Genomic DNA, 27,997 nt, shown 5'->3' with positions numbered 1-27,997 from the left:
AATATTTGCATTTTAATGCAGCAGCCTTTAAATAGAGGAAAACTAATCACAAAAATTCATAGATTAACAAGATGACAAATCAATCAACAAAACACACATTGACAAGATTTCGCATGTGAAAATCTTGTGAAACATCTTTTCTCAATTCGCTCTTATGGATGCTTGGTCAGTAAATGTTTTTTTTCATCTTTAAAGTTTCTTGATTCTTTTAGTTTGATAATTTTGATGGATGGGATGGATGCGATGGATGTGATTAATGTGATGGATGTGATGAATGTGATGGATGTGATGGATGTGATGGATGTGATGGATGTGATGGATGTGATGGCTTTGATAGAAAATCTTTAAACAATACAGAAGGTTCAATCTTCTTTTATTGATTAATCTTTAAAATGAATCTTGTTCAGTTCAAACTTTTTGTTTTGCAGCAGAAAATCAAAAATGTTGCAAATATTGGTGAAGCAAGATAAAAGGAGGGGCTTAAAAAATTCGGAGACACCGGTTATTTATTTTTCAGAGAGATTAAATCATAAGTTTTAAGAACTTGCGCAAACAAAATCGCTACCTCTTTTTCATATTGTAAACACAACAAACTCGTAACCTCGATTTCAATGGAAGTTGTTTGCAATAATACCAGTACAAATTACATTCGAGTGAACGCTGCATTATTAGTGGTAGTAATTACTAAGGCAAGATCTAAACTGCTGTGGAAAAATGAAGAACTTTTTGCAATTTCTGTTTACTCTCTCTTTATTTTATGTAAATATTATGTACGGAACTACTTCTAATAACTGTGAGGCAAATTATGCCCCGCAATGTCGTAAACTCTATAATCAGACAAGATTCCCGAACAATTTATCGCATATTTCTCAAGACGACGCTATCGCCGGTTTAGATCACTACACAAAACTGATTGAAACTGGATGCGCCAAAAACTTGCCTTTGTTTTTGTGCTCGATATTTATACCAATGTGCACTATGCTTGATGAGCCAATCTTACCTTGTCGGTCTCTTTGTGAAGAAGCAAAGTTCGGCTGTGAGAACATATTAAAGCTAGTAAATTTGCCTTGGCCAGAACAACTTGATTGTCGTAAGTTTCCAAAAGCAGAAGAAGGGGTCATATGCATCGGTCAGCCCAACTTAAAAACAAAGACATTACACAAAAGTAAGTGAGGATTTTCTGTAAGACCATATAAATTGTTGCTATTATTATTACTTAAATGAGAAAATCACACTATTATTATTGCTTTTTGAACATAGTTTAAAGAACAATTTTTTTTTGAGTTGAACTGATGGTTTGAATAGTATTTTTTGTGCTTCAAACTTATCAAAGTCACTTTTTCTGATTATAAACAAAATTTTATTCATTGTAGTAGTTTAATATAACCTCATTGTGAAAATATAACCTCGTTGTGAAAATAAAAAAAGTAAAATATATAAAAAGTGTTTGATCAGAAAACAAATTTCCTCGGCTCATTTCAAATTTGTTCATAACTTTAAGAGCTTAGATAATAAAGATCACGGACCAATGACATCATCTCAACTTACGTATGAAAAATTCTCAAAATCATATTAAATCACCGTGATGACAAGTTTTTGCCATGCATCATCGTTGTTCAACATATTTATTTTTAGTCGATTTTATCTTTAGAATGAAATTGTAAAAAACCTCTAAATCATTAAATTTGGTAATAAAAAAGCGTAATACTAAATTAGCTATAAAATGATGATCTAAAAATTAGTTAACTTAAAATACTTTTATCTTTCCGTAGTTTCGGCAAACAAAAGATCTACAGTTACTGATGATGAACAAATCACATTGCAGTGCAAGCAATCGAAGTTAATTTCCATTAAAAGAGTAAACCACATAAAAAAAGTTGGTTGTGATCGCGCTGTTTCGTTCGACACTATGCAAACGTTATGCAACAATGAATCATCCTGTAAATTTCAACTAAAAGATCTTGCGGAGAATAAAAAGCAACCCGCTAGTTGCAACGTCGACAATGTTGGGCCGACTGTTATAAAATACGTATGTCAAACAAACGAAGGTATGTTTTAGAAGTTCTATAAATTGCATCCTGTTTTTTACTTGATGAAAAATTACAGTTAAGAATGAGTCGTTTTCAAAAATTTTGCCTTAGAGCATTCTACGAAGGAAATAGAAGTAAAATATGGCGAAGATAAAAATATAGCGTGCAAAAGCAACTCATACCACTTACGCATTAAAAAAGTTACGTTTGGTGGCGAGGCTTGTCCTTCTCCTCTAGCGTTGTGTGCTGTCACGCAGAGTTGTGAAGGAAAACCCAACTGTCCTTTATATGCTGATAACTATCATCTCACAACTGCTTGCAAAGATCGTCCGGATCTAACGGTGGAGTATTATTGCAAAAAAAATCCAGGTATAAATTATAGTTTTTTTGATCGCACATTTTTAATGCATTTTAAGTTTTTTTCTTTCTATTTCCTTTCTATTTTTTTGTATCAACTGCTATATATCCAAGGATCTCTGATTGGCTTTTAAAGTTTTATGCGTTTAAACTGGTCTAAGCTAGCTTCTTTATGGTTAGGTTAGAAAATTTAAGCTCTCGCTTAATCTGAAGGACACCTAAAGTTGGAATTTGCTTAACTTAATCACTTCAGAATGGTTTGAGTCTGTTAATCGTTAGTATAGATTATCATAACCAGACAAAACCCATCAAAGGGTGTTTTATTTTACTGCACGTCTTATGCTACAAATCACAATTACTGTAACTATTGCATAATAACGTTTTTTTTTTCTCTTTAAAATTTTTTAAAACCCCCTTACGATGATTTAAGCTTCATGCGTTTTTTGATTGTCTGAGCCGAAAGCATATACAAGCTTTTGTTATCAACATAATCAACGTGGTTTAAAATCGTTCATCAACTTTGACAGGATTTGCAGAAGGGAGGTTATTTAATAACTAAAATGGAAAAATCGTGCTTTAAAATGAGTGTGATTTAGTTATATCTTTAAATTCTTCACACAAGAAATAAACAAAGATTGAACAAGTAATAATAATAATAAAAAGATAGGATTGAATGTTTTAACTTTAGAATAAATAGTAAAATAAATACACTCGGGTATTTGATTGGCAAATAAGAAAATCCAAAAATCAATAGCAAAGTTTATTAAAACTGAAATTAATCCATAACGTCCAGATTACTCTTATTTCAAACATGTCCAAAGAGCCACTTTTGCGATTGCTTTTTTGTAACAAATACTGATAAAAAAAAACTTTACCTCAAATTAAATTTGTAAAAAATGCATACTCTGTTTTTAAGGTAAGGGATTTCAAGCCGAAAGTACAAACCAAGACTTAGGAACTTAACGATGAGAAATATGTTATTTTTTTAATTCGTTTGTAATCGCAAATAATGTTAGAGATGAAAACTTTAAGATTGTTTACACTGAGGTAGGTTTTTAAATGCGTAGAACGATTCTTAAAAATATAAACCTTACTTTATAAACAAAATTGTCAAAGTGAATTTTACATAAACAACACTAAGAACTTGGTAACATTTACAAAATAATACGTTCACGAACCGACTAAAATTTTCTGATAATCAAAATAGCAGTCAATCGTTGGCTTTAAAACAAAAATTTGCATGGTTAAACATGAAAGCTAAAATTTACATGGTTAAACATGAAAACTAAAAGTCCAAAGAGCCAAGTCCTTGCTCTCATACACCTTTTCTGTTAACAGTGACACTGATAATGTGGAAGGTGTAACTCATTTCAAATGCTGTATCCTAATCATGAGACGAAGTTATGAGTATTCGGTGTAAACAAGTAAAAGCGCGCAGACTTATTTTATTGGTAATAATATGGCGGCTTTTTACTCATAATAAAATAGGAAAACACTTAGCTATGCTAAGCATATTTGTTTACTATGAAGCATTTTGGTATTTTTGCATATATTATTTGCTATTTAGAAGCAGTCATCGAACGGATAGGATATGCAGGATTAGAACTGACATGCAGTAGCGGCAAAATATCGATTTTACGTGCGGAACCCGAAACACCACCAGCGTGTAGCAATGAGCTACAGTGTTTCGTAAAACTGTTGTGTGACAAGAAAACTTCATGTGTACTTGATAAAACGTCACTCTCTAACTGCAGCTCCAGAAAAATCAAAGTGCAGTATGTTTGCTCGTAAAGATATCTTTTCATAAAAAGAAAACTTTTTAAACGAAGAAAATCTCATCAAGAAAAAAAACCTTTGAGCACAAAAACTTTTGATGCTCAAAGAAAAATTACGTAAAGCACAACGAGAAATAATACACATAATAGATGTGGAATTTTTTTTACATGGAGACAGTTTCCTACAACGTTATTAATGTAAATAAAACAATAAAATTATTATTAAAAGAATTTTAAAATAATCGAGAAATTTTGTGGACGACTTCACTGTCTGTCGATCGATATACGCATTTTCTTGCACGCTAACACCATCGGGGATGATAATTCGCATATTGAAACGAATTGGGTCATGATACATCTAAATATATTATAAAATTTCTCCGCATGTATGAAAACAGAAATAGGACGATAAACGATTCCCCAGCAGAGTTCTATTATTAACACCATAATCGATGTATTAATAATGGTCTGCATTCGTCAATAGCTTAAACTTTAACATCAATCTCAAGTACATTAATCAGCATTCGGATAGCGATAAGAGGATCTTCAGCATTAACAGCACTTGTTCTCCGATGCCATTTTGCTTTTGCGTTGCAGAGCTTTTTATCTATCATTTTATCTTTTTGTATTTGACGTTGAACTTCCAATTCTCTTTTGCGCTTTAGTAGGCTATAGAAAGATACGATCTTTTTTGAAATTTCATCTTCGATTTTAATGTCCTGTAAGCGAGTGAATGTAAGCAAAATCTTATTTTTAAAACCCGACGTAAACATAAGACTAACTTGAAAATACTGTGTTCAACAACAGAAATATTTAAAAGGTATCAATTTGTACCATTTTTATTTTAATGGATATTAAAAACAATATTTAAATGACAGTTGGGGAGTTCTTTTCCGGAATACATACCGATTTAATATGGTCGTCATGGCAAAGGATAGTCAGCAAATTGCAACCCTTTGAAAAAATTAAGCACTTTTTTTCACGATAGATAGACATTTGCTCCAATATTATGGAGACAGATTGTTTGTGATCGTAAACCGCTCTGTAGGTGGTCGGACACTAAGAATTAAAATTAGAGAAAGACATTAGTGACAAAAAATTTTTGCACTTTTTACAAATGATATATATCTTAAAAACATCACCTTGGCTAGATTTAACAAAATCTTGAACGCTACTTCTTTAATGGACACCCACGGTAAACTTCGGTTACTAAATTTTATTATCTTGTAAATAACATTAATCGCTTCATCTTTAAGCAACTGCTCACAACATCGAAAGGATACAGACGTCGCCAAATCTGCAGAATAATAACGATAACATTTAGATAAAAAGCAGACCAAAAAAACGTTTCACAAGTTCTTTAGACAAATAGCAACTCGTTTTGCAATGAATTATGGGAAATTATTTAAAGCGTCAAGAGAGAAAAACTATTTCAGTAGATTTTTTAAAAGCGATTTAAGCCCTTTTTTTCGTCGCGAAAAATTTTTTCGACATATTGACAAGTGCACAGAGAACTTAATGTTAATTGGATTATTTTAATTTCGACAGTCGGATTTTTTTTTTATTCTTACGTAAGTTTTAAAATAATGTTAAAATGTATTTTACAATTAGTTTATAAACTAGACAAACTTGTTTTTGTTGTTGTTGACAAAGCCTGTTTTTAAAAATATTTGAACAAACGTTAGTAATTAGAGCTCATGCTAGCAATAATGACAATAACGAGAATAAAAGAAATAGTAATGATGACAATAGGCAATGAATAAAAAATTAATTTCCCGCATAAAGGTTTTTACTATTAAAAGAATGCTCATGTGTCTGGTCTTCATTTTATTCAACATGATCCCTATTTTTTTCATAGCGTATGATTTTGTAATTTAGTAAAACTAATTATGCAAGCATAATACAGTTGTTACTTGGATACTGGATAATTACGAACACTAAAATTAGATTTGGAAATTCCAGGCTGTGTAATTCAAATAGCCTCATTTTCAGCAATGCAGCACTTCTAAACGTATCAAACGAAATCATTTATCTGTATGTGGTGAATCACATCGTGAAGGGAGGTGAACATACCCACAGTAGAAAAGTTAATGAATAGCATTCCAAATGTAAATTTGGTGGCTAAAACAACAACTGGTCTCATTACAGCCGACGATGGTGCCATCAGACTTAGTGGATGTTTCGATTCTCACGTTAATCTTAAGTATATAAGTAACTTAAAACAACAGCAGCCAGGAGGAGGGCCATGAGGATTCTTGCAGTTAAGGTGGTAGGATGCAACAAACCAACATTTTAATAAAAATATATATAAAGAACAGCTCATAAAATTCCCTAAACTTTTAATGGATTATCAAAAAATGTCAAATATCTGAAAATGTTTTCTGAAACCATCACAAACAAATAAAAATCAGATTTGCAATTATCACACTGATTTCATAGAAAGTTCCCGTGCCTTGTAAAAAGTTTAATAGCAATAATATTAATAGAAATAACAAAAAAATGTTAACAACAACAATAATACTAATAGTAGTAATAAAATAATAATAATAAACATAAAAATAATATTAATAATTTAGGACAGTAAATTTATAGATTTCATCATACTGTCTTATATTATCCAACTTAATAAAAAAAAAAAAAAAAGTGATATGAATTAAAAAAAAAAAAGGGACATGAAGACAGCTCGAAAAACATTTAACAATAGAAAAAGAGATCAATTTTAAAAAAACCTAAACTCTGAAGAGCATCAACAACTGTCGACAAATTTTTCACATGCAGAAGGTACTCAAGAGCAGATTTAGTTCGATTACATAATCTCATAGGTTCAGTTAACTTATTTGTAGCGATACTGATTCGTGCAGCCGCTTCTTTCAAATTCCTATCCTTTATGCAAGAACGGACTTTAAAACCACGCCAATACGACTTAAAATCAAGACCAAAAAAAGTGAAAAAATTTCATAACAATCAACATTTAACATAAATTAACTAATTAATAATTAAATAAACTAATTGGCATTATAAACAAGCAAGAATTTTCAAGGTACAAAAAATTTGATTGTAATTTGTTAAGAGGCCCCATATATAAACCTGTATTATAAGAGCAGATCTTTCTTTTTTATTTTTCATTTCTTTTCTGATCCATCTTTGAATTTTTAACAATGAAAGACACAATAAAGAAGCTCTTATAAAATGACCCAAGATTATCTCACGCTGTTTTTCACATCTCTAAAGTTAATTCATAACTAAAACTTGTCATTAATATCATATTTAATAAAATAAATCATAAAAATTCCAACAACTTAAAAAGTAAAATATAATATCAAAGCTTTCACACACACCTGCTCAGTTGTCTTCTGGTTGTACAACAAATTCCAGTTTTCAATTTCGCTCATAGCCTGTTTCATAATATGCAACTTTTTCTCAGCAGACTTTTTGCGGAATGCATGTTGCAAAACTATTACAGCTGATTTAAACTTTAAATAGTTTTTTCTTTGTTGTCTAGATATATGGGTATTCCTGAAAAATTTCTGCAATTTTAAAGCTGCTCTATGGAGAATTAGAAATGATTTTAAATTTGAAAATATTGATTTACAGAAACAATATCTTCTATAAACTCTTTGTATAGTCACAGCAGACTTTTCTAACAATTCATAATGTTGTGCATCTTTGATTTTTTTATTTTTATTCTTAAGCATTACTTTATACCATGTCTCAATCAACTCAACAGCTTTTTTCTTTCTTTTATGTTTTGATCTCATAGCAAACATCCGCCATGCTTTCTGAATGCAAAGAACAGAATTTTGTATTTGGTGATACTTTTTTTGAGTAACAAACATTTTCATGAAAGAAGATATTTTTATTGATGCTTCTCTACGCTTGTGCCAATAGTCATAGCTTGATTGAATGATCTGTAGTACTTCTTCTTTGCAAATAAGATCTATTCTATTTTTTTTATCCTGTATATGTATTCTCCAAATGCTCTGAATTAAACACACAGAATCATGGATTTTTGAATAACTTTTTAGAGCTAACATCTTGCGTATATGACTCTGTATAAGTATAACAGACTTTCTTATTGCAAGATATTCTGCCCTTTGAGCTCTACAAAGTGCATTCTTGCGAAGTGTTTTTTGAAGATAAAGTACTGTTTTTAGATATTTTCTACGCTGGACGATTGTTTTATACCAACATTGGATGATAATTATTGCTCTAAGTCTCCTTAAGTAACTTTGCCTTTTTAGATACATACGAAAAAAGGATTGCAATACAATTGTAGCATTTTTTTGATGCATAATCTCTCTTTTGTGACACCACCATCTTTGTATGGTGACACAGTTTTTTGTAATGAGTTCTTCTCTCATCTTTTCGGCTTTCCATTTTCTGTAATATGACTGTATGGCGAGAGCAGAACTTTTCATTTTCAGATAGCTTTTTTTGGTGGAATACATTCTGTAATAGGTTTGAATTACTTGTACAGAATGTCTAATTTTGAGAAACTGAACTTTGACTCTATGCATTCTATAAGTTGACTGGATAATGCAAGCTGCCTTTTCCCGAAGAGTACACAGCTTTCGATGTTGATAAGCACGATATGAAGACTGAATTTTTAAAACAGCTTGATGCTTGTTTAGATAATGGATTCGAGCTAAACACATCTTTAAAAAAGCCTGTATTTTTAATATGGAGTTAATCTTTTGAAGATACCTTTTCTTAAAAGCAAACCGATGATAAACAGATTGAATTTTAATTGCAGCTGATTTATGTTTTAAAAAAGCATGCCGCCAATAACACATTCTCCACCATGATTGCAATTTGATTACCAAATTTTGTAACTTTACAAACTTATTTCTAGATATTATCATCCTTGTGAATGCCTGAAGCTTTATTACTGCAAACCTTATCCTTTTATATTCACTGATACATTTGTGCATTCTGTAATTTGCTTGGATTTTAACAGCTACAGACTTTATACACAAATACTTTGTACGACATCTGTGGCTTCTAAATGCAGACTGAATGACAACAACTGACTTCTTCTGCAACACAAAAACTTTTCTTACTAAATGCATTCGATAGAAAGACTGTATTAAGATACAAGAATAAATTAAATTATGCATATATCTTCTAGCATAGCAAACTTTTAACCAGGATTTTATTTTGTTTATGGCTCTTAATTGCTCTTTGAAGAGCTTTTTTTGTAGAAACATTCGAATAACTGATTGCAGATGAATTATATTGTGCCTTTGTTGAATGTATTTCTTTCTTTGGATCATCCCTCTGAAGAATGTCTGTAATACAATAGCTGCTTGCTTCTGCTGAAGAAATCTCTTTCTCTGGACCATCCCTTTAAACATCTTCTGTATAATTATTGCTGCATTCGTCAGCTGAACATAACACTTATGTTTTCTGAAAACAGATTGAATTTTTAATGCAGAAGATTTTTTTCTAAGAAACTCCTTTCGCACAACAAACATTTTACATGTGCACTGAATTAAAAATAGAGCTTTTTGTTTTCTAACGTACTCCTTCCTAGCAATATACATTCTTACATAAGATTGAATAATAATAACATTTGATTTCAGAGAGTTGTATAAATATCTCTCTCTGTAACCTCTGAAAAACGCTTGTATTTTCATTGCACTCTCTTTTAAACTTAAATAAAACTTTCTTTCCTTCTGCATTCTCCACTTTGATTGAGTTTGAATGACAGCTTGGTGCAACTTCAAATACTTTTTTTGTTGAAAATACATTCTAATGTATGACTGCAAAATTACAGCTGATCTTCGCTGAACTTTATATCTATACTTACACAGTGCCATTCGATAAAATGATTGTATTTTTAAGATGGATATCTTCAGCAAAGTAAAATTTTTACGAGCTTTAAATGATCGATAATGAGACTGAATTGTCACAGCTGATTTCAACTGCAACAAATAGATTTTTTTTTGTTGGGTCATTCTAAAATAAGTCTGAATGGTGATAACAGCAGTACGGTTCTTTAAAAACAATTGTTGACATAGGTATCTTCGCACCAATGCTTGAACTTTAATTATGGCAACCATTTGCTTATGAAACTGTCTTTTTGATATCACCATTCTAATAAATGATTGAATCTTAATTGCAGCATTTCGCTTCTGTTTATATTGCCTACGCCATATTGCAACTCTCATTGAACGTTGGATAATTTGAACTGCATTTTTTATTTTGGAATAATTCTGTAGACAAATGAACATCTTTATTGTTGCTTGAATCTTTGTTGCAGCTAATTTCTTTTTATTAAACTTCAGACTTACAAGGTAACGTCTTATATTGGCCTGTATACAAACAACAGCATAAAGGTATTGTTTATACTTTTTTTGGCACTGATACATTCTAAATGAGCTCTGTATTATTATAACAGCATTCTTTTTACGAGAAAATTCCTTCATAACTAAAAATTTTTTAATATGACTTTGCAACATTACAATAGCATGCTTTTTTTTATGATATTCCTTCTGAGCATTCTTTTTTGCAAGATGCATCCTCCATACCTTTTGCAAAAAAATACAAACAGATTTTTTCTTTTGAAAACTTCTACAAATTGAGTGACACCTGAACCAGGCTTGTATTAAAACAACTGATTTAACTATGTATTTAAAATTTCTTTTTTCGAGTCGCATCAAAATTGTAGCTTTGTACCTACATTCAATTACATGAACACTGTGTTTCAATTGTAAAAATTCTTTCTTTATCTGATAACTTCTCCAAGCAGCTTGAATCTTGACGCATGAAGCACGCTTCAAGAGAAACTGATTGTGTTCAAAGTGCACTTTTTGAATGTTTAGCCAAAAGTTCTCAATGACTTGAACTGCCTTTATCTTTTTCTTTAACTTATAACCTCTATAATGAAATTGAATAGTTTTGATGGCTTCATACATTTTCATATATTCTCTCCTTGCATTTCTTCCTTGTTGCAAAGATACCCAAGCATTTTCAATGATGAGAGCTGATTTTTTAATTTTTAAAAATATTCTTTGGGCTTGCTTCATCTTTACCCAAGATTGAATTAGTATAGAAGCAGATTTCATTTGAAGATACCTGTAACGCATGGCTCTGGAGATTAAAAAGTGCCTCCATTGCTGTTGAATTTTTAAAGCAGCATTTCTTAAAGAACAATACTTCATTTGAGCACATCTTCTCTTAATGCAGGCAACATAAAAATTCTCAATTGTACTAACAGCAGATTTTAGTTTAAGGAACTCCCGTCTTTTTATTTTGACCCTAACCAGGCGCTGTATTAAAATAGTTGCTAATTTGAGATTTTTATATTGCCTTCTGCAAAGAAATCCTTTATAGTGAGATTGTACAATAATGGCAGCTCTTTTAGTTAACTCAAAATACTTCAACTTAGATTGTACTCTGCATTTGTGATAACGAAATGCTTTTTGAATAATAACTGCTGAAGATCTCTGTTGCAAAAACTTGTACCTTTAAAAAAAAGAATTATTGAAAACACTTTGAATAAATAAAAAGAGAACATTCATACATAAAAAAATATTCATAAAAAAGTTAACTAAGAAAAACAAATGTGATCTCATTTAATCCAGCGACATGTTAATAATTTAAACTCCTTTTTATGATTAAGGTTATCTTATTGGAAAATATTTAAGCAACCTTATTTTTAAATAACAACCTTTAAATATTGCTTATTTCATTTACACTTTGCACTTATAATAAAATTTAATACAGCTAACAGAAATTTTTCATAAGGAAAAATGTTTTTAGAGATAAGATAAAAATCACCTTAAACAACATGTTATTTTGTAACCTCTATAACAACTTTGAATGACACTAACTGCTTTTTTTTTCATCTTCATATCTTTCTTTACTAACCATCTTCGAACAACACTCTGGCATAAGATAATACAACCACGCAAAAAAAGATAATCAAGACGAGCCAAAAAGCAACGTACAAAGCTCTAATATACAAAATATTTCTTTTGTTTTAACATATAAAAGGTACAAAGTATAAATTATAACTTCTGTAAGAATTTCACTTTTTCTTTTTTTTTTTTTTTTTTTTTTTGATGTTTGCTACATTTAAAACAAAGAATACTGCACCTGTATTATGATAGCAGCTTGCTCCTCAAGTCTGTTTTGATATTCTAGTAAATATGAACATCTTTGTTTGTAATTTCTCCAGAACCTTTGAATGGTTACTGCTGCATGATTATGGTGATTGGCAAGATATTTTTTATGATAATAACGATACCAAAGCTTTTAGAGAAAACAACTCTTAGTAGTTTTGTATGGAATCAAAATCAATCAAACAATTAAAATTTTAATATAATCAATTAAGTAACAGCCACCTATAACAAAGTATCCCCCAAAAACTAAAAAAAACATACAAAAAAAAAAAAAAAACCTGAATTTTTTGAGCAGCTGATTCGTAAACCTGAAAGTGATACTAAATTATTTTTATGGATTTTAAAATACTCTCATTTTTAATAAACTGCAAAATTTTTATGTAGAAATATGATAAAAATATTGTAAATTGTTTAAACTTAAGTACCTTGAGTAAACTATGTTGCTTCTTCAAAGAATACCTCCTCCAAGTAAGCTGAATTTTTCGAGCAGCCTGAGCCTCTTCTCTTATGTTTAACAAACGTGCACACAAGTATGAAATATAAGTAACCACAACCTTAAAAAATAGGTAAGCAAAAGTAAGTAAGAATCATAAATAAGTTACAGTGTTACTTTTATATTTGGTTTTTCAGTTTTATTTTGATACAACTTTCATTTAACAAAGAGACAAAAAAGTGTTGTGGAAACAGAAAAAAAAAAACAAAACCTTTTCATCAGGAATAGTATTAGACATATCACTACATCTCAGCATTGATGGAATGCCACCCAAGTCTTGTATCTAATTGGCATAAAAAGAATGCCATAAATTTGCAAAAAAATTCATTTTGAAAAAAAAAACATCAAAAAATATATATATATCACACCATAGAAAAACATAGTAGTGTCTTACAGCTTGATTGAGCACCCTATAATTAGCTTTTTCATTCATAAGTAACATTTCTAAAGTCCGATTTACACCAGTATCTAAATTAACCAGTACTCATATTAAATTATATGATTAGAATTAGGCAATGAAGCTGTCAGCATGTGAATCTACCAACATATTACATACAAAACATGGCACACATTTCAATTAACATGCACTAGGTTTTTATTTAAACTATCATATTGCAGAAGTTTTAGTCACACTTACTGCATCAAATTAGTTTTCTATCTTTTTGAAAATGTGAAAGAAAATATTTAAGATCAGACATATACCATAAATTCAAGCATTTTTTACTTATTGCAGATCTAAAATTCATATAAATGAAACTCTACAACTTGGTTTGTTATGCTTTAAATTGACAAGCAACTTGTAAAATGCAAGATAGTACCTTGTAAAAATTATTTTAAAAAATTTATCTGGTAATTTATTCATAAAAATAACGAAAATATTAGAACCTCCAAAAATATTTTACTATTATACATTACTTTGAAAACATACTTGGACTAAAACACTTTGTCCAATTTTCATAGAAGAAATTATCAGCCACCTCTTCTTCATGAAGTGAAATATTGCGTGTAAGTGTTGTTTCATGATTGATCAATGATTGTGGAAGAATATCAGGATGATAAAAATTAATCAGGCAACAGAATGCAATCCCATCTGAAAAAGACACTGTGAAATTTTCCACCTATAAAAACATTATTTAAATAACAATGCAGCCTAAAGAAATATATACAGTCAGAGAAATAAGTTATCCGAACAAAAGATTTTATTGTGAAAAATAAACTTTGTCAGGTTATTTCAGAAAAACATGTTTTTGATAAATAGTTTTATAATTATTCTAAAAGCAAACTTAATCACGTTTTTATACATATTAATTCACGTTTTTAACGGTAATTAACTTGTGTTGCTAAAATTTGATGATTCCCAAAGGAGTGTTAAAACTTCAACAAAAAATAATTATCCGAAATGTTGTTTTGTAAACAAAGTTTTTAAATTGATTATTAAAAAAAGTTTTTAAATCAATAGTTTTAGAAATATTGTTGTTTTACAACGCATAATTTTTAATAATTGACTAGAATTTTTTTAAATTCATTTGCTTTACCATTGATATCATCAATGATAAATCAAATGAATTTAAAAAAATTTGAGAAGATTTTGGGCTACAAGTGAGCTCATGTATTAATTGAAATCAATTGAAAGAAAATGGACTCAAAGCAAGAGTTCCACGCAAGAAACCATTCCTTTCAAAAATCCATTGAAAATGAAGACTTGCATTTGCTAAAAAAATATCTAAATATACTGGTATCATTCTAAAGGAAAGCTTTGCGGACAGACGAGTCAAAATTTAATTTTGGGAAGTCCGATGGAGCTCAAAAAGTATGGAGAAAAAAAGGTGAAGCGTTCACACTCAATTGTATTCAAGGCACAGTAAAATTTAGTGGAGACAATGTTATGGTATGGGGATCAATGGCTTGGAACAGAACAGGAAAACTGGAGTTTATTGATGGAATTATGGACTCTGAGGTTTATATTAACATTCTCAATAAAAATATTCTGGCTTCAACTAAAAAACTGCGATTAGGTAAACATTTTATCTTCCAACAAGACAATGACCCTAAACATACATCAAAGAAAGCAAAAGAGTTTTTTATCTATTTTTTTTTTTTTTTGCACATTGAATTCGTAATTAAATTTTCTTTCAGAATAATCATTTCTTTAATTTTTATAAAGATATTTTTTTTTCTGAAATAACCTGACAAAGTTTATTTTCCATAATAAAATGCTTTGTTCGGATACTTTTTTCTTTCACTGTAAGATAAAAAAAAAGATTTAAAATTTATAAGATTTAAAAGAAGATTTACCTTCACATCATAATGTGCACATATGACTTTACACCAGTTCAATAAAAGACTCAGTTTTTCTGATTTAAAATAGACTTCATCACTTAATGAAAGTTCTTCATGCACTTGAGATAGATTTTCTGGGTTTGGAAAAGTAGCTAATTCTTTACGAAATTGCAGATTTTTTTTCTGATATTCAATTTCTTCTTTCAGCTTCTCTGTATCAAGTAACAAGCCAACCTAAGTAGATAAATTATCCTATAAAAGTAGTTCAAAAACAACATATATTATATATGTAGTTTTTGTGTACAAATACAAGTATACAAGCTGACCTGTTTTACAAGTTAATTTTTTATTTTTTACATGAAAGAATAGTTAAATGTTTTGTAAAAAAAAAAAAAAAAAAAGTTTTCTACAGATTTACATTTTTGTCTTCTTAAAAACTCAGTCAAACATTGCATTTTTACTATATATATATAGTAGAAATGCAATGTATAATTCAATTAGATAGCATCAAAAAATAAGCTGTGGAAATTAAGAAAAAGGAGCTATTATTAAGTGAATATTTAAACATTAATTTCTTATAACACTCTATGTATAGTATAGCATTAAAGTTATCTTACAGCTTAGTTGCTTACACAACTGAATAATTTTTTTAATTTTTTATCACAAAATTATTAATAAAAAAAAAAAGAGAAATTACAGAAGAAAGTTTTCATATGCAACTAAAAAAAAATACCTCAAAATGGAAAATTATTTGCCATAGCACCATCAATGTTTTCTCCCTATGTCCATCAACCACACTTTTAGGGTCTGAGTAAAATTGTTATTTTAATGATTAGTAAGCAAATTAAGTCTTACATATTTCTTGTTTACATACCATAAAGATAAAATGCTATTAACAGATCTAAAATTTTAGAAATTTCTAAACTTTTAACTGTATAAACAATAACTGAAAGTTTCTCTCTTTTAAATTTTATAACCAATTCAAGAAATAAACTTTGAATAAAAAAAACCCTGTTGGCTTGACCACTTTAAATGACCAATCTAATGAAGATTTAAATAGGCACAATTTTCTCTTTCAAATGCAATTTTTTGTTAAATATATTAATTTGCTGTGTTTATCTCAGAGGAAATATCAATTGCTGCACTTTAAGTGCAGTAACTAACTTTTGTTTAAAATTAATTTGATGTTCAAAAAAAAAAAAAAAAAAAAATGTAATAAATCATACCAATCGACAAATTCAACCCATGGTCTTTCAAAACACTGAGAGCAATACCAACATTGTGTATTTTCTAAACAAGAAAATACTAATTTGAAAAAAAAAAAGAAAAAAAAAAAAATGCTAATTTTGTAACTCCTAATTTTTATAATGAGGTTGACAATGATAGAATATCCAAAAACTGACCTGCAATCTGCTGACAGCAGGCACTCTGAGTTTGGGTAAGTGTGACCAATCTTTGGTTAAAAGTTCAACAACACGACTAAATAAAAAGATTAGTAGAGGAAACAGAAAGTACACTTTTCATATAGTAGGCTAAATTAGAAATATTTTACAACATATCTTCAATTTGGAATTACTTACACAAGACGAACACCATCTCTTAAATCTACAGCTAGGTTTTTTAGACCAAAATCATACTCATCTATAACAGACTACAAAAAAAAAATGAAGAAATTTAAATATATATATATATAATAAATTGTGTATTGATTATATCGCTCAACAAAGCTCAACATTCGAAATGATAATATTGCTCTATAAAGTACAACACATACAAAGATCATTGCAATACTTTTAATTTTATCTATTTTAACATAAAAAAAACCTGCTGATGCTGAACCACTATACCCATGTAGCTCAAATGTTTTGTTATATCCCCTTCTCCCTTTAAGTATTCTCTTGAAAATGTAAGTAGTAGATCACGACTTGACTAAAAATAAATAAGTTAATATTTCTATTTAAATTTTAAAACAATTTAAACTGATTGAATGAAATTGTAGCATATAAAAACAGTAAAAACCACATGTAACAAGTAAAAATATGTAATGGAAATTATGTTATAATTACCTTAAACTCAGAATTTTTTACAAATAAACAAGGGTCATGCTCAATAAGTCGATTTTGTTTAGCGCGGTCCAAAAATATAACCAAAAGCAAAAACTTTTTTAAAATGAACTTATGGAGAACTTCCTCATAGCCTAAATGTTACATGAATAGACACAAAATATGTCATGAATAGACAAAAAATAACCTTTATTTGAACAACTTCAACTGAAAATAATAAAACTAAAAAATTATTGATACCTGGTTTGTATAAATTAGGAATAGTAGCATGAGAGTACTGCTTTGAGATTAGAGGATTGGCAAGCATGCGACTCATTATGAACTTTGACAAATTGAAAACATCATTATTTGAGTGCAATAAGATGATCTCCCCGTAGATGACCTAAAAGATAGTACTGAACAGCACTGTGATGAAGAAATCAAACATTGTAATGCACTTTTATTATCATTAATATGAAAGAGTTTACAAAAACTTAAATACTTATTCAAGCATTTGAATAAAATAATTAGTAAAAACTGGAAGAATTCTCTTATGCAAATATCACTCAATGTTTGAGCAACTTATTAAATAGGAGTTTCCCATGTAAGATCATTTGTGATCAAATTTATTTTCAAAGAATGTTATATTTGAGGTACAAATAAATTTTGAGGGATTTACAAAGATGGTATAACTAGCATTAAGTTGCTTCAGACCATCTAACTATATTCAAGTTAAAGCATCATCATTTTCCATTAAAAATCAGTATATATCACCTTGCTGAAGTGTAAACAACAAACCTTCTTTGTGCTCTAATCATGTCAACCTTTTACAGGAAGTGCTGCTTTTTTGTATTAATTTAAAGAAAAGTGCAGCTGATGGACATCAATTGTTGTAAGAAGCAAATAGGGTAAATGCTCCATCAACAAATGCATGAGTACTGGTTCCAACATTTTAAAGTAGTGATTTTGATACCGACAACAAAGAACGCGAAGGGAGCCAATAAAATGTAAAGATGCTGAGTTGGAGGTATCATTGGACCAATATTCATGCCAAGCTCAAGAGGAGTTCACTGAAAGCTTGAGTGAATAAAAAAGAAATTTTAATGGCAAGAAGCTAATTCTATACATCTAGTGCAATCAGCTTGGAGTGATCTACTGAGCAACTCCGGGCTAACAAAACCATTACTGGGAATTTTACCAATAACAATTGATGCAAGTGAGCTGAGCATCAAAGCTTAAACACCCCCCAATATGTCAAATAGATCTTTCAACATGGTAATGCTTAGCCACATGTTGCAAAAGTTGTCAAGGACACTTTGGAGGCACTTGAGTGGTATGTCCTAGCCCATTGAAGTGCCTCTGAAGTGGTAGAGGACTATCAGCATTTCACTTCTTATGAAGAAGCCAAAATTAGGGTCAATTCTTGGATGGCTTAAAAAGACAACAAATTTTTTCAATGCAGAATCTGTATGCTGCCTGAAAAATGGGGGAAAGTCATTTTAAGGTAGCTAAAAACAGACAGTACTTTGAAATAGTTTAATTCATTACAATTCTCTGAATAAGCACAACCAATCTACAATATAATTGCCATAATTATCAACAAAAATTCTCCATTTATTAGGCAAAGAATGGATCCCATCTTTGTAAAAGCTGCATGGCTATGCTTCAAAGAATTCATGAATATCAGCTTCAAGTTGGCAAACATTATTGAAGCTCTGCTCTGATATGTAAATGAACTTGTCCCACCTGTCTTATTTTTCAGACAATACAATTTTGAAGAATAAGACAAGGCAAGTTCTCCCATCTCATCTCTGTAAACTTAACACATATCAATTTTGCTGTGAGTGGCCACATACTGTTGTGCATAAAATAAATCTTTTGTTGCTGTGGCTGCATTTAAGTGACTTTCTTTCCAGTTGTTGACAGTAAATTAGGTGTTATGGTGGTGTTAGGAGGAATAAGCTCAAAATGCACAATGCCATGTACATCCCACCATGCCTACACCATGACTTTCCTATGGTGAGGATCTACAATAGTCTCTGGTTCTACCTGCTCTTTAGTATCAATCCACTGAAGCTTTCTTGTGCGGTTTACATAAACTACCCACTTCTCATTTGCTAGTGACAAAGTGTCAAAGCATTGCTTTTTGGAGAGCAAGAATGTACAGATCTCCAAGCACATGCCCTTGCCATGTCATGTCAGTCTGTAGGGAACCCTAATCCCTAACTTTAGAACCTTTTCAAATGAATTAAGATAGCGCAGTACTGATGTGTAAGAACATTGAAGTGGGGAGGCTATACAGAGGCTACTAAGTCTTGGATCCTCCTCCACCAGCTTCCACACTGCTTCAGAATCAACTTCAGTTTAATGAACAGACCTTGGATGATTCTTGAATTGGAAGTTAATGGAATGAAAATTTCAAAGCTAGAGCTAGAACTGAGCTAGAACTCATATTAGGTGCAGTGTCAGAAATGGATTTCTAATCTGACATTTTATGTCAAGTGAATCACTGTACTTACTTATATAGTTGCATTGAAATTTATCAAAAATAATGCACTGTTGATACATTAAAATAAAATACCAAACTTTCCAGAAAACCATAGAACTTCTCATGTTCTAATTGGATCCATTTGTAATAATGCAAGTGCAAAGGGACTTTCTTTCAACTCAATACAAAAAAAATATCAAAACGTATTTGTACCTCCAATAAAAACAAAAAAAATTACACAAGAAATTAGGTTAGTATTTAAATCTATTGAGATAAGCATGGTTACTTTTTTTTCAAAATACAAAACATGCCATAAGCATTAAACACAATTTTTTTTAAATTTATTTTTTGAGTAAAAGTAATTTTCTTCTATAAAAATGAAAAAAGTTAACAAAACAGTAACAAATAATTTATACAAAAATCTAAAAATAAATTAGACTCCTTAAAAAAAAAAAAAAAAAAAACCCACCCAACATATTTTAATCAAGTTACAAAAACTATAAAACCAACCTCAAGACCTATCCTTAGCCATAGTGAGTTATAAGAAAGTATCATGTCTCGAATTTTGTTTTTTATACCTTAAAAAACAAAAAACCTGTATTTCTAATTAAATATTTTGGAGAAAAGCACCAAAACAAAATGGTATCTTAAAAACTCCATTAACAACTAAACAAAATACCTATGTCAGCTTCAATTCTTCTGTCTGTACGAACTGCCAACATTTCACATTCAATTTCTCTTTCAATTTTCTGAATAATCCACGAAAACTCATCAGATTGGTACAACAAACAACCTGCACGTCGAAGACGCACCATCTTATGACGAAGTGAATATACTTTAAAAGAAATATCTTCTCGTGAGGGGGCTACTGGTTGTCTTTTACTTGAATCAATTATGTATGTCCCTTTATATACAAAAATATAGCTCTTTATAAGCAAAAACAAAACTGCAATAAAATCAACAATACAAACTTGAGAAAAAGCTACTTTTGAGTTACCTCTTCTCTCATTTTCCTCCTCTTCAACATCATTACTATCTGGAGTTAGGATAAAATTTAACCAATTGGCAAAGCCTAAATTAAATTTAGTCTAAATTTAAAACTAGGTAACTTTTTACTTCAAAATAGAAACTGATTAAACTTGTAAATTATGTTGTAGGTTGTAAATTATAATTGTTAATTGTTTAAACTGGTCACTTGTGTGTCTTATCTCTTGTCTTAATGTAATATCTTAATGTCTTATCACCAAGCTCTCAAAAGACAGCCCAAGAAAGCTAGCAACCAAATTGAAATGCGGCATATAAATTTTACAACTGAAAACAACTTTGCATAAATTAGAATAACTTCAGGTGTTAAGTAGCTAGAAATATTGTTGCTTTTTACACCTTTTACTCCTTTTGGGGAAATTATTTTTAAGTTATGAAATTAATAATCTTTCAGTTGTTTTGAAAGTTTCTGTCAAAACAAAACACTGGCCTAACTGCAAAAAAAAAAACTAAAAGAAAATCAGTTACTAACTTCTATGACTTAGGCCCTCTGAAATACTACTCAAGTTTCTGAATTATTTTGATAGTTCAATTGATTTTCTTGAGGCAGCTACCCATTTAATAAACTTTCATTAAAGAATTTTACAACTAAATAGTTCAAGATTTTCGATAAAGAATTTTACAGCTAAATAGTTCAAGATTTTCAACTTTTTATAATCTGAAAGCATCCACAAAAAATTCACCTAGAGAAAATCTGCACTGCTCTAACACTGCACAAAAACATTCACAATAACATCTGCTCTAACGCTGCACAATAACATTCACAATTGATATTAAAGCAAATGAATAAAAAAAGATTTTATTAGATATAACCGCTGCTAAATCCATTCCACACTGTTAAACTTATCACTAAACGCTCCTTAAATCCATTAATATTTTTCTTAAAAGAAATCAAATCTAAGTAAAGTAACACTTTTAAAACTTTTTCAAATTTTCGAACAAAACACTTTTACTTAAATTTCGAACAAAACACTTTTACTTAAATTTCGAACAAAACACTTTTACTTAAATTTCGAACAAAACACTTTTACTTAAATTTTGAACAAAACACTTTTACTTAAATTTCGAACAAAACACTTTTACTTAAATTTTGAACAAAACACTTTTACTTAAATTTCGAACAAAACACTTTTACTTAAATTTTCACAATCCAAGTTTTTTTTAGATAATACAGTGCATATCTGAAATTTTATGTAAAAAGTAATAAGGCCAGCAAATAATTTTTTTAATACACTAAAAACCTCGTTCTTGCTTATCTATCCAACGCTCATCATAGCACATATTCTTTGCAGCATAAGGGATTGGATGTCGTGGAAGATTTACTTTTGTAGAAGTTGACAGCTTTAACTTTCTTACTGCCAAACCTTGAACAGGTTTAACTAAACAAATGATAACAAAATAAATTTTAAAAATGGTAAATTATAAATGTAGAATCTTAATCTGACAGTTTCTAATTTATCATATACTCTTCTATATAATAGATATATAAAAAATCTATGAAATTTTTTAGTAGCACTGTATACTGCAGGCAGTTCTAGTAAAATTCTAAACATGACAACTAATTGAATACATTACAACATATTCCACCATTTCAAATACATAAAATAAATTTTTTGTATTATTAAACTTCAATTGTTAAAAAAAAAAAAAACCAAGAGAACTAGCAAAGAGAAAACACCTTACTAGGCAGTGCTCTGGATACAGATTGCCTTTTTAAATAACTAGAGTGCTTTGGTTGGACTTCTTCACTCGCTGTTTTTAAATAACTAGAGTGCTTTGGTTGGACTTCTTCGCTTGCTGTTTTTAAATACCTAGAGTGCTTTGGTTGGACTTCTTCACTTGCTGTTTTCCCTGAAAATAAGTTTCTTTTTGTTGAACTTGTTTTGATTGAGTTTTTTTCTTGTTTTATATCAAAAATGTTTTCGTTTTTGCCATGATTGATGTCATTTAATGAGATTTTTTTAACTCCTCCAAGCTGTAAAGGATCTTTATTTTCTTTTTGGACAGAATTGCACTTATCAAAACTTAATGGTGACAGTGAACCCATATTCACTTTTTTTACCACTCTCTTAATAGGACTGTTGCTATCTACTGTGAATGTTGAACGCCGTATAGAAGTATCTAACTGAATGTTTGTCAGTACGTTATCAACTTCAGATGGTATAAGAAAAGGTTTATTTTCTTGCAAAGGATGCGCTGCGTGAGGAGTCTTAGAAATCTAAATAAAAAATATTTATACTATTTTTAGGAGAAAAAAACATAAAACTATGTATATCTGAGCAAAAGGAATCTTTTCATCCAATCTGAAACAAGTTCTTAAAACAATTATTTCAAGCTGGTTAAAATTAAGCATAATAAAACTAATGAGTTGGAATAGACAAAGACCTAAGGAAGTATCATGCAATTATATCAATAGTAAAGACAAACAATCAGAGCAAAGACAACAGTAATAAGTGAGCTAATGAAACTCAGATTGACGAATCTGCATGTACACCAGCCTGTGTCTTAAATTACGATAAGTAATTCTTGTTTGCTTTTTGGGAGTAAAAATTATTTAATAGATTGTTTTCTGTTCAGCTTTCAGAATCATATTGTGAATTTTACAACTATCAATAAGTGGTTCTTACAGCTGATTGCAAACATCACACAAAGTGTCATTTCAATGTCCACTTTAATGTGACATTGATTATCAACCATTTTATTTTTACACAGTTACTTATCTCAGAAATTTATTTTTTCCAAAAAAATATTAAAGATTAAAAATAGAAAAGTAAAGAGAAAAAAGTGTAATTACTCTGCAACCCTAAGGGGACATACTACTTAAATCAGCGTTCAGAAAAAAAGTCATAGATTCAAATCGACAAAACTTTCAATCCAAATTTTTTCAGAGAATAGAATGCATGAACATACGCACTGTATTCTCTGAAAAAATTTAGATTGAAAATTTAAGCAAAAGTTTTTTATTCAAAAATATGAAAATGTTTTAAAATGGTACCTTACTTGGATTTGATTTCTTTTAAGAAAAATATTAATGGAATTAAGGAGTATTTAGCGATAAGTTTAATATTGTGGAATGGATTTAACAGTGGTTATATCAAACAAAATCTTTCTTGAAACTTCTAAAAACTTTCTTTGTTGTATCTGAATCAAAATGGACCTAAGCTTCTTGGATGAAGATCTCAGCTCTTCTTTCTTTTTAATACATTGCCTGCCTGCATTTTAATCATAATTTTGTGCTTTATTCCTGATCTTGGGGGATTTTTCATGTATCCAAACCTTTTGTGTTTTTTAACCAATTCGCTGATGGTTCCTAATGCCATTCCAGTCGCTTCTTGCATCAATCTGAATGTTTTACTTTGTTTGAAAAACTCAATACCTATGTTGCACTGAGCTTGCAACCATTCCTTGGTTTTAACTCCCATTTTTGATGGTTTTAATGATAAATCAAATAGTTTAGAAAAAAATCAATCAATTATTAGCGGCTACTCATTATTTGATAGTAAAATAACTTGAATTATTGCTTAAAAATCTTTTTTTTTTTCAATTATTACTCAGAAAATATTGTTTATATTTGGATAATTTTCTTTCATCAAGACTTTAACATGCCTTTGGGAATCATTAAATTTTAGGCAAAGAGATGTTTTTTTGTTTTTATCTGAAATCTTGATTAAATTTACTTTAGAATCATCATAAAAATTTTCATCAATAACTTAATTTTTTTTCTGAATAATTCACCAAACTTTATTTTTCACAATAAAACTTTGTGTTCGGATACTATCTCCCTAACGGTATTTTTTGCAGTTAGTTAGGCCAGTATTTATTTATGACTCAAACTTTCAAAACAACTAAAAGATCATTACTTGATTGATCAATTGATTTCATGTTATTTAAAAAAAAATCATTTCATAATTTTGAAATATTTTTAAAGCTTCTTATTTGTTTATGTATAAAAAATTTTAACTAATTACAAAAATCTTTTTAACATCTTTGTGTATGAGGTTTATTTAAACTATAGATCTTCTGATATCTTCTGATGTGCTACTTCAGAAGATATTTTCTGATATCTTCTGATATCTTCTCATGCATTACATAGAAAGATATCAGAAAATCTGTAAATTCTTAAGAACAACAAAATAATTCTGTCAAAAATTGTTTTTTTAAAAACATTATTACATTTATTGCTAAATGTTGTGGTTTGCTGAGCATAAATTATTCCATAAATTAAGGTTAAACATCAAAAATCACAACTTTAATCAATACAAATATCAACATTATCTTGATAAGAATTACAAAGCACAGCCCATTGCAAATAATAATAAACTAATAAACTGCAATAATGAAAAGCATCCACAAAAAATAACAGAAATTTTATAAATAAACAAACTTTAAACTCTCATTCACATAGAAATAGATTTTCAAAAGAGAAGAGAGACAAGAACAGCAATCAACAGAGTACAACTTAAATAAATATTACATTTATATATATTCACATGTGCATATATACATGTTCAATAGGGAAGTCCCCAAAATCAAAATGAGATATATTTTGGTCTTTCCTTTTTGGTAATGGGAACAACTCAAATGAAGTCTCAGTGTAAAACTTTAGATCATTTGTAGAATATTTTCAAAAACATTTTAAGAGAAGGAAAAAAATAACAAGAATTATATCTACTTGGTCAATCATTAAAAACTCAGCTTTTGAGAAACAAACTACCATCAAATGAAGAAGTTATGCATCATTGCCTTCATTTTTCTCCAGGAAATAAAAAAGGTTTGGAAAGCTACAAAAAACCATTCATGAAGTGTCATTTTGTGATAAGGAGCTGATTTCTACCACCCAGGAGTTAAATATCAAAATGACCAGAATTTGTTACCCATATTTTGTCCAATTTTTTAATGACGAAAAAAAAAAAAAAAATTAACAGAAGCACAGAAAAATAGTGAAGCTTTGTTTATAGAAAAAGTGAATTACCTATTTGATGTTGCCTGTGCCAATAAATTTCTCAAAGCACAAAATCAGAAGGTAAACTTAGTGGATTTAATGAGATAGGCAAAGTTTGAGAAATAATCTCAAAGAAAGTTCAAAATTGTTCGAAGGATGACCGCTAAAAGCATCTGAAGAAATCAAAGCTTTTAATTTTAAGGTATACACTGAAGATTTACAGAACAGACAAATTATCAAAATCTGGCATAAGCAAGATATGGAAAAATTCTGGCAAAAACACAAAGTCGCATTCAATTATAGAATAGCACATTTATCTTAACTATTTTTCCAAGAAATATGGGACAGAATGTTAAGAATTTGGGAATCACTTGATCTTCTACTTGTAGAGCCAGCATGAAAAAAATTAAAACAAACGGCTGAAAAAATTCAAGCCTTCCTTAAAATGTTTATCTCACTGTTCACTGTGGCAGAAAGATGTTTCTTAATCTCACTTTTAGTTTTAGAATTTTCTTTTGAGGTTGTTAAACTTTTTAGAGTGCAAAAACTTGAATTGAAAAAATTTACTCCATGTGGCTTATTGACACCATATATTTGAAAACTTGCTATCAGCAGTCAATTCAGAATGTATGACTGTCTAATTGTCTCATCCAGATGAAAAAAAAAAAAAAAGCAGCTGCTCATTTTTCAACATGCAGCTAACTTGGTGACAAAAAAAAGCTCTTTCTCCTAATAAAGCTGCTGCAGTGTGCTCCAGTCTAGCCAAAGATAGAATCAGTGTTCCGACACCATCATAATCAGATAATTGGCGAGCTGTCATAGGAAATGGTGGAGATAGAAAGTTTAATTTCTAAATGGAAATTATCATTTAAAGTACTATATACTTTGATTTTAAATACATGGCTTTGCTTTTCCAACCCATTTTTCTACGCAGAGATTCATGAGAAATTGATGGATGGTATTTCAAAATTAAATTGCTTCAAAGCTATAGAGTGCTTTGCAACTCACTGGAATGATGACAATTCTATATTAGATAGATCACATACAAATATTTGTGAACAAGCAGTGAAATTAATTAATTTTTTATGATGAACTACACCAGATATGCAAAACAGATAAATATTTGAACCTTAAGCATTGTGAGGATCCTGGACTGTTGAATGTATAAAAGTTTTAGAAAATTTGTTATCTTTGCTGCGGAACCCTTTTTTTAATTAAATGAAATAAATGTGATTTTCTTAATCAGTATCAAAATGTTCATTGATTTCCTCTACAGGCCAAAAACATTTTTTTGGGTCATAACCCTAGTACGTATATATATAGACTACATTAGAAGTACATCATATGTCAAATCAGTTGTTAATGTAAAAAAAATAAAATAAAATAAAGTATTTAACTACCTTATTGCTTTTTATCTTTGCTAAACCATCTTGTTCTGCATTCCCAAGCAATATTGCTTGAAGTTTATGTCCATCATCCCACCTAAAGCACATAGTTTGTCTCATTTTTCCTACTTTTGTAGGACTCCACTTACATTTTATGGTTTTAAATGATTTCTCTGATAAGATTATTTTAATAGTTTTATCATTGTTAATCCAAATATCCTGGGTAACAAGAATTTCTAAGTCAGATTCAACAGAAAACTGATCTGTAGTTAATGAAACTGGAAAGTCATTGGGATTTTCAATAAGAAGATCTACAGTTCGACTTTTACCAACTTTAACTTTACTAAAGCTTAGACGTGGGCATTTAGCAAATGTTTTTACTTGAAGTCGAGCGGGAGATTCAAGATTCTTCTTAACTTCTTGTTGAAACACTGTCAAATGAGAGGCACTAGAAGTCATTTTAGGCAAGATATTTATCTTTTATGTTGGAACAACTATAGCCATAATTTGAGGCAACTGTCAATTTAAACTCTCGTTGAACAAATACTCTTAAATTAATTTTCTCAAACTTAATTTAGAGACTGAGATTTATATTTGAGCCAAAAAGTTGAACCCATTACGACTCTGGAATATTTGAGTTTAAAAAAAACCGCCACAAAAATACGGAGTAAATTACGTTAGAAATCCAATGACGTTTTAGAACAATTTTTAGACAACGATGGTACACGAGCAGCTTGAACCTTGTTTTAGACTTAAATTTTTGCAATCATTTTAATAAATAAAAAATCTTAAATATGTTTCCAATACTTTCTATCAAACATTACTCCTCGTTATGTCAAAACTGTTAGGCTTGTGTAGTTTCGCATAAAAAAGATCGTTTTTTAGTTGTGCGTAAACGCCGATGTATCTTTGTAAAATTCAACACAATTTATATACAAGTTAATTCCCTAGGTATTCACACATATCTTTTCACACATACAATTATTTACAAGTAGGCATTCCCTAGGCATTCACACATATCTTTTCACAAATACA

At 29.7% G+C, this 27,997-nt stretch overlaps 2 protein-coding genes across 3 annotated transcripts; one reads left to right on the top strand and one right to left on the bottom strand.

The window, feature by feature from the left end:
- Nucleotide 1: 1 nt before the first annotated feature.
- LOC145180975 (uncharacterized) lies at nucleotides 2-5,039 on the top strand. The gene is made up of 4 exons (XM_080055952.2): nucleotides 2-1,165; nucleotides 1,773-2,048; nucleotides 2,142-2,399; nucleotides 3,955-5,039. Exons 1-4 carry the CDS (start codon nucleotides 715-717, stop codon nucleotides 4,176-4,178), a joined length of 1,209 nt encoding a protein of 402 aa, XP_079912078.2. The 5' UTR covers nucleotides 2-714; the 3' UTR covers nucleotides 4,179-5,039.
- LOC145181443 (uncharacterized) lies at nucleotides 4,312-27,872 on the bottom strand. Of its 2 annotated transcripts, XM_090065530.1 has the most exons (27): nucleotides 26,978-27,872; nucleotides 22,319-22,853; nucleotides 21,877-22,014; nucleotides 20,589-20,663; nucleotides 20,271-20,495; nucleotides 20,102-20,169; nucleotides 17,365-17,506; nucleotides 17,128-17,258; nucleotides 16,886-16,990; nucleotides 16,642-16,712; nucleotides 16,465-16,540; nucleotides 16,288-16,351; nucleotides 15,795-15,868; nucleotides 15,077-15,295; nucleotides 13,710-13,899; nucleotides 13,176-13,249; nucleotides 12,993-13,064; nucleotides 12,714-12,842; nucleotides 12,567-12,596; nucleotides 12,263-12,418; nucleotides 11,945-12,120; nucleotides 7,501-11,629; nucleotides 7,250-7,387; nucleotides 6,892-7,084; nucleotides 5,305-5,459; nucleotides 5,069-5,221; nucleotides 4,312-4,881 (listed from the first exon to the last, which is right to left on the bottom strand). In XM_090065530.1, exons 1-27 carry the CDS (start codon nucleotides 27,419-27,421, stop codon nucleotides 4,648-4,650), a joined length of 8,196 nt encoding a protein of 2,731 aa, XP_089921656.1. In that variant the 5' UTR covers nucleotides 27,422-27,872; the 3' UTR covers nucleotides 4,312-4,647. The 2 variants fall into 2 exon arrangements, with proteins under 2 accessions (XP_089921656.1, XP_089921657.1); XM_090065531.1 differs by lacking the exon at nucleotides 20,102-20,169 and having other exon boundaries at nucleotides 26,978-27,603.
- Nucleotides 27,873-27,997: the final 125 nt, after the last annotated feature.

Source organism: Hydra viridissima, unplaced genomic scaffold (genome assembly GCF_058129835.1).
Source record: "Hydra viridissima isolate aposymbiotic clone 2 unplaced genomic scaffold, HvirCarnegie_v1 scaffold_10, whole genome shotgun sequence".
NCBI lineage: Eukaryota > Metazoa > Cnidaria > Hydrozoa > Anthoathecata > Hydridae > Hydra > Hydra viridissima.
This window is presented reverse-complemented; position numbering and strand designations above follow the sequence as displayed.

What these genes read in the sequence shown, in the direction of transcription:
- LOC145180975 (XM_080055952.2), top strand. Translation starts at nt 715, where the DNA reads ATGAAGAACTTTTTGCAATTTCTGTTTACTCTCTCTTTATTTTATGTA. An exon ending in AACAAAGACATTACACAAAA is followed by an intron (nt 1,166 to 1,772) that starts GTAAGTGAGGAT and finishes ATCTTTCCGTAG; the next exon opens with TTTCGGCAAACAAAAGATCT. An exon ending in TTATTGCAAAAAAAATCCAG is followed by an intron (nt 2,400 to 3,954) that starts GTATAAATTATA and finishes TTTGCTATTTAG; the next exon opens with AAGCAGTCATCGAACGGATA.
- LOC145181443 (XM_090065530.1), bottom strand. Translation starts at nt 27,421, where the DNA reads ATGACTTCTAGTGCCTCTCATTTGACAGTGTTTCAACAAGAAGTTAAG. An exon ending in TAAAAAATTCTGAGTTTAAG is followed by an intron (nt 16,991 to 17,127) that starts GTAATTATAACA and finishes ATTTATTTTTAG; the next exon opens with TCAAGTCGTGATCTACTACT. An exon ending in AGAGATGGTGTTCGTCTTGT is followed by an intron (nt 16,541 to 16,641) that starts GTAAGTAATTCC and finishes CTTTTTATTTAG; the next exon opens with TCGTGTTGTTGAACTTTTAA.